Below are 9172 nucleotides of genomic sequence, written 5' to 3'. Positions count from 1 at the left end.
TTCGCCCAGCGCCCACCCTTCCTCTTTCTTACTTTTCCCCTCACATCCAATGCACAGCTTTGCTCAAACTCTTCCGATCTTGGGAATCATTATCTGTACCGACTATCAGCTGCTTTCGGAAAGCCTCAAAAGTGGAGAAGTGGAATGGGTTAGGGGCCAGTGGAAGCCTTGTTTGGTTATTACTTTACCCAAACTGTGTATAAAGAATAAAGTTAGCAGAATGATATTTTTCCTGGTTTTTATTAATACATCAATTTTCAGTTTTACAGGAACCAAGATTCAAGCTCCATAGGCGCTACTGTATTTTATGTTGCACACACACACGCACACGAGTTTCATTAGCAATTTTTCGTCTATAGGCTTTTCTTTAAAAAAATTTTTTTCCTTGTGTGGCACAGATTTGTCGAATTATCTAAACACAGCAGAAACAAAACAAGAGAACGAGGTGAGGAGGCATTGGTGCAGAAAAGTCCTTGGAGGGAAAGGCCGAGCCCTGGCTTCCCGGGAGAGCAGAGGAAGCGGGTACAGGATGTGGGTCCTACGCAGACAATAAGTCAGCTTTGAATTAAAAAAAGAGGGGAGAGCAGCAAAGAGAAAATTTTGAGTGAGACCACCTTCCGCCCATCTAAATTCCTAAGAAATTCCCCCAGAAAGGTCGCATGTCCTTGTCCACTTCCAAGCCTGTTGAGTCACCTGAGCCCTTGGATCCCTTCTAGGGGTGAGGAGTTAAGAGCAGAAGGAACCAACTGCACCTTTTTCTTTGAAGTTTACTGAGGCTCCTTCCAGTAGGAAGGGGAGGAAGACACATACAAGGGTCTCACAGGTTTCAGGCGGTCTCTTCATGTCAGTGGGAGCTGTTCTGCTGTCTTTTAAGTGCTTGGAGCCCAACAATGTAACGGGGCCCTGCCTGGTACCTTCATCTAAGACTTGGAGTAACACTCTCCAAGGGTGCGTCTGGAAAGGAAAGGCACCGTGAAAAAGACAACTAGGAGTTCGTTAGCCTCGAAGCCAAAATCCCAAAATACATTTCCCGACACTACCACAGACACACAATCTCAAGGCAGCTGCTCTGCGGGAGCGGTGTCGGGGCCAAGGAGGAGCGCAGGTTAGGGTGGCCTGGGCCCAGGAGGAAGCTAGGGGAAGGAAGCAGGAAAAGGGAAGCGGCCTTTGTTGAGTTTCTGGAGCTCACCCCCCAGACTGAGATAGGATCACAAGAACTCAATAACTGAGGAGTCCACATGCAGATTATTATTTTGTTCTCTAACAAGTTACAGCAGTTACAGACATTTAGTTCATAATGCGAAAAGGATAACCATATTATTAACCTGGACGTGAGGCGAAGTGGGGAGGGAGGAGGGAGGAAAGCACATTCAGGAGCCAGTCGGCAAACTAAAGCTCAGAACTAGTGCCCGAGAGGATCGCCCAGCTGCCACCTTGCCCGTGGTGGAGCCTGTCCTGCAGGAGGGAGCCTGGGCCCGACTCCCTGTCCAGCCCCACTAGGGAACCAGGAATCATCACTATCACCTACGATTATTCAGAGTTATCTCGAGAAGGGGAACTTGAGGAGTAGCTGCTCACATTGCGGGACAGGAAGGAGATCAAAAGGGCCGCACCAAAAAAAAAAAAAAAAAAACCCAACAAATAAAACCCATGGAAGGACCCTCATTCTTGTCCCCAATTTCTTCATAAATTAATAATTATTCTTAAGCATAAAAAAATAAGAAAAAAACTGAAGGGAAGCTTTATAAGACTAGTCATTTTGAGAACTGAATAGAAGAACCCAGTCTCTCAAGTTCTTACCTCGCGTTTTCTCCCTGGCCTCCAATCTTCCCCCTTTCAAGCTACCAGGTCAAAGCTCCACCACCATTAGGGTATTGATTTATTCTATCAACTTGATTTTCTCTTTATTCTTTTTAGTTCTAAGGTATCACTTCTTTTTTTTTGTTTGTTTTTAGTCCAGCAATTCTTGTGCTTGATAGTGGGAGTAAAGGGGAAAGAGGGGAGAAACACCAAATTAAAATAGAAAGCGTAGAACACAGGCTCAAGCTGACACTGAGCACTTCCTTCAGAGTACAAGTAACAACATTAAAACTATTAAATGGTGTTTTAGTAACTGTTGCATTTCTGTTTTCCGTGGACTTATTCTGCCTTCTTTTTGGCAATTCCAGGGAGTTTTGCTTGGATCCTATTAAGAAAAACAAAAAAAGGGGCCGGTGAGGTGGTGCTAGAGGTAAGGTGTCTGCCTTGCAAGCGCTAGCCAAGGAAGGACCACGGTTCGATCCCCCTGCGTCCCATATAGTCCCCCCAAGCCAGGGGCAATTTCTGAGCACTTAGCCAGAAGTAACCCCTGAGCATCAAACGGGTGTGACCCAAAAAGCCAAAAAACAAACAAACAAACAAATACATAGACAATACGTCAAGGTTTTTACTTTTTGTTTTTGGGCCACATCCAGCAGTGTTCAGGACTGTTCCAGGCAGGATCGGGTGACCATAGGGGTAATGGTGATCGAACCCAGGTTGGGTACAATGCAATGCAAATGCCCATCCCTGTTGTCTATCACAAATAAAGTTTTTTCTTTTGGGTCACACTTGGCAGCGCTCAGAAATCTCTCCTGGTAGGCTCAGGCTATCCTGTGGGATACTGGGATGCGAACCACTGTCCTCCGGTCCCCACAAAGAATGTATATTTCAAAGAACTATATAAAATAATTTCTAGTGATAAAGAATAGTAGTTTTTGTTTTGTTTTGTTTGGGGTTTTTGGGTCACACCCGGCAGCGCTCCGAGGTTACTCCTGGCTCTATGCTCAGAAATCGCTCCTGGCAAGCTCAGGGGGACCATGTGGGATGCCTGGATTCTCACCACCGGCCTTCTGCATGCAAGGCAAACGCCCTACCTCCACACTATCTCTCCAGCCCCATAGGAAACATAAAAATAATTAGGGAAATGCATATTATGATAAAATAGGTTCAAGTGTACACTTACTTTTCAACAATCGACTTGGTCTGATCACGGATAATGCCAACATAGTGATCAATCTGGGTCTTTAAGGAAGAAAGTGTAACAAACACAGATCAGTAATTTTTCTGAACATAATGTTCCCAACCACTTAAAAAATATACTACTGAATATCCTGAAAAATAAAGTGTTTTGTTAAATAATTTTGGGTTTCAGATCTCAAAGTATGCCAAAACTGCCACATAATCTATTAAATAAAGCCACTTCTCTCCCCCAGGTATATCTTTTTTACTAGGTATTTGCTTTTGCAACATTTTGACCACACACAGCAGATGCACAAGGGTTACTCCTGATGCTCAGGGAAATCACATGGGATGCCAGAAATTAAACTCAGGTCAGTCACATACAATTGCTATATTATCAGACTAGCTCTAAGTAAGAGCTTTTCTGAACACTCAAAACTATATATATTTTTTATTTTTTTGGCCACACCCAGCAGTGCATAGGGGCTTATTTACTTCTGGCTTTGTGCTCAGAAATCAATCCTGGCAGGCTTGGGGGACAATATGAGATGCCAGGGATTGAAACCGGGTCTGTCCCGGATCATCCACGGGCAAGGCAAATGCCCTACCTCTATGCTATCACTCTGGCCTCTAATCTATATTCTGTCATCACAAATGGAATATTAATTATTTAGTATTAAGAAGTATTAAGAAGCCATAGTAAAGTGTAGAAAAATTAATCTATCAAGAAAAAAATTACACAGCACCTAATATACTCTTAAACACCATTCCACAATCGAAACATCTGTTCACACTGATGGATTCCTGTATCAACTTAAAAAATGTTTTAATTTCTTTTATTAGAGTAGCTTTTATTTATTAAAACATTTAGAAATCTGACTAGTCAAACAACTGGCATGTCTGATATGAACTAGACTAATGCTTACCTTGTACTTCTCATAGACAATTGGAACACTGAAAACGAGCAGATCAGCTGAAAAAAAAATCATGGATATGTAGTGAGTGTAAATGTAAGAACTCACAAAGCCTAAAGACAAAGAACAGTTTTCCTCGTGAAATACAGGAAAAACATCAGGTTTGGTAAAATAGTATAGTTAGGATGTGGCCAACCCAGGTTTGATTCCTGGCACCCCACATAGTCTCCTGAGTAAGAAACTTAGGAAACACAAATCTTTAGTAAGAGAAATCCTGGTTAGACTTTTCAATTAGGGGTGGCAAGAGCTCAATAAGCTAAAGCTTTTTTTTTTTTTTTTTATTGAGGCCCTGTTTCACTGTGAAAGGCCTGTAGGGGTTTGAACCCTGATAGCACATATTTCTGAGCACAACTGGGAACAACCCCAAGTACTGAGCCACAAAAACATAAAAAAAAATCATAGGACAGTTAAATACAGGTAAGTAGGCTGCCCTTTTTTGGTGCAACGACTATTTTTTTATTTTTGGCCCACACCCATTGATGCTCAGGGGTTACTCCTGGCTATGAGCTCAGAAATCGTTCCTAGCTTGGGGCAACCATATGGGATGCTGGGTCTGTCCTAGGCTAGTGCTTGCAAGGTCACCACTCCAGCCACGGTAACAACTATTTTAAAATGATAAAAAAATAACTTTTGGGGCTGGAGAGATAGCATGAAGGTAAGGCATTTGCCTTGCATGCAGAAGGACAGTGGTTTGAATCCCGGCATCCCATATGATCCCCTGTGCCTCCCAGGGGCGATTTCTGAGCGTAGAGCCAAGAATAACCCCCTGAGCACAGCCAGGTGTGACCCAAAAGCCAAAAATAACTCCCTCCCCCCACCCAAAAAAAACCCCCAACTTTCATAAATCAAGATCCTGTAAGACCCAAGAGATGATACAGAGGTTAAAATGCATGCCTTGCACATGACTGATACTGCTGGGCATGGGGCCCAAACAAAAACAATTAGGTCCTGTGTTTAATGCCTCTAGGCATCTCTCCTTTATTTTTAGGTGTTCTGGTCATTCCTTATAGGTAAAACCAAGCAATAAACCCATGGCTACAAACAGGCTCCTCAATTTTCTACCTTGAGTATTCTGTGCATGTTAATGGATTATTACATGGTGGAAGGAGCAGAGGCAAGTTAAGCCATCTCTGAATTCATACCAACCATCTCCAAGATCATGGAGCAAATGTCCTTACCAAGAATCAGAAGAGTGATTCCATTGAAAACGGCACCCACGTAGGTCATCAGCCACATGAAGACAGCCAGCTGTAAGCCAATACCAGGGAAAGTTAAGGAGGAATGAGGATGGGTAACTGATATCTTTCTCCACTAGCTAATAAATCAGCACCAATACAGTGATAACTGCCCCCAAATCATTCAGAATGAAGATTAGCTTAGCCCACCACTGGCACAGGCGAGGGTGCCTGAGGAATTTGTCACTCTCTCAGCCCCAAGACAAGTGGCAGTTGCACTTCTATAGCATTATAATAATTATTATTTTTTTTGTGTGTGTGGTTTTTGGGTCACACCCGGCAGTGCTCAGGGGTTACTCCTGGCTCCATGCTCAGAAATTGCTCCTGGCAGGCACAGGGGACCATATGGGACGCTGGGATTAGAACTGATAACCTCCTGCATGAAAGGCAAACGCCTTACCTCCATGCTATCTCTCCAGCCCCTATAATTCTTTTTTTGTTTGTCTTTTTCTTTGGTTTTTAGGTCACACCCGGCAGTGCTCATGGGTTACTCCTGGCTGTCTGCTCAGAAATAGCTCCTGGCAGGCACGGGGGACCATATGGGACACCGGGATTCGAACCAACCACCTTTGGTCCTGGATCGGCTGCTTGCAAGGCAAAAGCCACTGTGCTATCTCTCCGGGCCCACATTATAATTCTTTTTTTTTTTTTTTTTTTGGTTTTTGGGCCACACCCGGTAACGCTCAGGGGTTACTCCTGGCTATGCGCTCAGAAGTCGCTCCTGGCTTGGGGGACCATATGGGACGCCGGGGGGGATCGAACCGCAGTCCATCTCCTAGGCTAGCGCAGGTAAGGCAGGCACCTTACCTCCAGCGCCACCGCCCGGCCCCTATAATTCTTGATGTTAGTTGTCCGCTGCAAGAAACACCAGTTCTCTAGTGACTACACTCAACTGATTGAGACAAGTATATTTATTTTGGACTAAACCCTATTAACTGTTTTCCTCTGAATTATAACCTATGCCCCAGCTTTTCTTGGGTTCATCACCAAAAGTTATAAAAGCAACTAACCTTCAAGGAGTCCACCAGATCTTCCACCAGAAAGAGCCGAATGACAAGTTTCAGGGCCTTGTTGATGTGAACCATGGCGGCATTCATATAATTATGGAAGGCTTCTGAGGAAAGAGTGATGTCCACATCCAGGTATGCTCTTCCAAAAGAAAATCACAGTCAGACAGGTTTGCAAAGAAAATAATTTCATTCTTTCTTTTTTTTTTGAACCACACCCAGTGATGCTCCAGAGTTACTCCTGGCTCTGCTGCACTCAGCAATCAGTCCTGGCAGTCCTCAGGAAACCATATGGAATGCTAGGGATCAAACCTAGTTGGTTGTATGCAAGGCAAAAACTCAACCCACTGTACTATTGCTCTGGCCTTAAAAAGAGTTTTATTGTTAGTATGGCAACATCTTAGAATATGACAGTCCCCCAAAGGTCTATTTTAGACATAAGCATTTTTTTAAGCTATCATGGGATGGAGGATCGGGGGGGGGGGGGGGATTATTTCATCCAATGGCCAAAGGTAAAGATGACAGATGTCTGCAAAGTGTGGACTGTAAAGAACACTCAACAGGGCCCGGAGAAATAGCACAGCGGTGTTTGCCTTGCAAGCAGCCGATCCAGGACCAAAGGTGGTTGGTTCGAATCCCGGTGTCCCATATGGTCCCCCGTGCCTGCCAGGAGCTATTTCTGAGCAGACAGCCAGGAGTTACCCCTGAGCAACACCGGGTGTGGCCCAAAAACCAAACCAAACCAAACCAAACAAAAAAAACAAAACACTCAAGAAAGAACTGTTTTATGCCCTATGTACCTCACCCAGTCCCTGAGGTTACTCTTGAAGGTGATTATCATCAAGAGTCCAAAACATAAAGACATGCCATTTCCCCAAATGATTTAACATAACTTGCCTTGCATGTGTGTGCCCACCCCCTAAACAGGCTCGATCTTCGGCATCCCCTCTGGTTTCTCAAGAATAAGTGGGGCCAGAGTGACAGAACAGCAGTAGGGCGTTTGCCTTGCATGCAGTCAACCCAGGATGGACTCTGGTTTGATTCCTGGCATCCCATATGGTCCCCCGAGCCTGCCAGAAGCGATTTCTGAGCACAAAGCCAGGAGTAACCCTAGTGCTGCTGGGTATGCCACCCCCACCCCCCAAAAAAAAGGTCCACAAAGAGTGCAGACCCAGGACTAAGCCCTGAACACAGCTGGGTGTGGCTCCCAAACAAGAAGCCCTGTACTAAACTAAAATAGTATCTGTGATGCTTTGACTCACTTGAATGGATGGCCTTCTTCTGACTTCTGCACAGCTTGGATGACAGACTTGTAGACCCTGAAGCTGATGGTGACAGAGAGAAGAGCCAGGATGAGGTAAGAAACCACACTGATGACGCTGAAAGCTGCCAAGGAGAGCAGCACGATCAGCGTGGTGCCAAAGACAAACCCTGTCTTCTTCACATCTCGCCAGAAAATCAGATCGTGCACTGCCAAAAGAAAAGGGGAGATAAGTTATGAGCATCTGTGAGCAAGCAAGCCAGGACTGCTCTCTGCTGTATCCTGCAGCCCTGAGCAATGTACTACCCAGCAATTCTAAAATAAACAAGAAATAAAAATTAACTATGTCAGGGGGCTTGCTGTGCTTATCATGGTTCAGTTCCATGCAAATCCACTGTATTTCAGTTCCAAAGATTTCTGGGTAGGTTAAATACTACTGAAGAACCTATTTTTTTGTTTGTATGTTTGTTTTGTTTTGTGGCCATACCAGACTGTGCTTGGAGATCACTCCTGTGGGGGACAGGTGCTATATTCAGTGCCAGGAATTGAAACTGGGTTGGCTGCATTACCAAGGCAAGCAAGCCCCTTTACCTACTATACTATCTCTGGCCCCACATTTTTTAGAGATAGCTGGTGAAATACATGGGATTTAGCTGCCGTTTAACCTTCAGTATTTTAAAAGAAAGAATGGTACCAAGAGGGCCAGAGAGGTAGCTCAATGAACTAAGCACTGGCTTTGCAGGTGGGAGGTCCAAGTTCAATCCCTGCATAATGCACCCCTAACTTGCCAGGAGTAGGTTCCTGAGCACTGCTGGGTATGATCCAAAAAGCAGGGTCAAAGTGAAAGCACAGTGGTAGGGCGTTAACTTTACATGTGGCTGACCTGGGACAGATCCCCAGCATCCCATATGGTTCCCCCGAGCCTGTCAGGAGTGATTTCTGAGCTTAGAGCCAGGAGTAACTAACCTCTGAGCATCGACGGGGTGTGGGCCCCCCCCCCCAAATAAAACAAAAACCAAAACACACACAAAACCGAGGCAATTAAAAATTGGTAGGAACATATTGTCAAATCTTTTTGACTATTCACTAAATTAAGCAAACCATGCCTGTAAGTTATTTGAGTCAGACTAATAAACCAAAACTAACTCAATTTGAGGGTGGAAGTGTGTGGGTAGAAAGCATGGTGAGTAAGAATAGGTTAGGATCTATCAATGTTAGATGAAATGTAATACCCATTTCTATGAAGAGAACATAGAAAGGAGTATGAGTAGAGCACCATCCAATGGTCCTCAACCATAAGACTTAGGGCGTTTACTCAACAAGGTCTTGGCAAACTGAATCTAGAAATACAGCAAAAGAATCATTTGTTAAGATCAAATGGTTTAATTGCAGGAAAGCAAAGATTGTTCAAAATATGTATATCAATAAATATACCATATAAAATAGGAAAAAGATAAAAGAGCAGGCAGAGAGCTTGCCATGCTAACCTGGATTTGATCCCTAGTACTCCAGAGGGGGCCCCAAGCATGCCAGGAGTGAATCCTGAGCACAAAATCAGGAGTAAGCCATGGGCACCACCAGTAGGTGCACCCCTCTTACCCCACGATTCAACATCCATTTACTCTAAAAAGTCAATAAACAGCTAGGAGGTGGGATGGGGGAGAGGGCAGGAAATCTGGTCACTGATGGAGAGACACTGACTCTGGTGGTGGTGGA

The 9172-nt window shown here is 44.4% G+C and overlaps 1 protein-coding gene across 4 annotated transcripts in view; it reads right to left on the bottom strand.

The window, feature by feature from the left end:
- Nucleotides 1-224: 224 nt before the first annotated feature.
- RTN3 (reticulon 3) overlaps nt 225-9172 on the bottom strand; it is a 54977-nt gene continuing 46029 nt past the window's right edge. For all 4 annotated transcript variants that reach the window (XM_049779590.1, XM_049779591.1, XM_049779592.1 and 1 more), the window contains 6 exons: nt 7458-7665; nt 6199-6337; nt 5132-5201; nt 3906-3952; nt 2984-3042; nt 225-2185 (listed from right to left, as the gene is read on the bottom strand). In XM_049779590.1, the coding sequence (XP_049635547.1) occupies nt 2140-2185; nt 2984-3042; nt 3906-3952; nt 5132-5201; nt 6199-6337; nt 7458-7665 (569 nt within the window). In that variant the 3' untranslated portion in view covers nt 225-2139. The remainder of the gene's footprint in view (nt 2186-2983; nt 3043-3905; nt 3953-5131; nt 5202-6198; nt 6338-7457; nt 7666-9172) is intronic.

This window comes from Suncus etruscus, chromosome 9 (genome assembly GCF_024139225.1).
Source record: "Suncus etruscus isolate mSunEtr1 chromosome 9, mSunEtr1.pri.cur, whole genome shotgun sequence".
Classification (NCBI taxonomy): Eukaryota; Metazoa; Chordata; class Mammalia; order Eulipotyphla; family Soricidae; genus Suncus; species Suncus etruscus.
The sequence above is the reverse complement of the archived record's forward strand: the minus strand, read 5'-3'. Positions and strand labels throughout refer to the sequence as shown.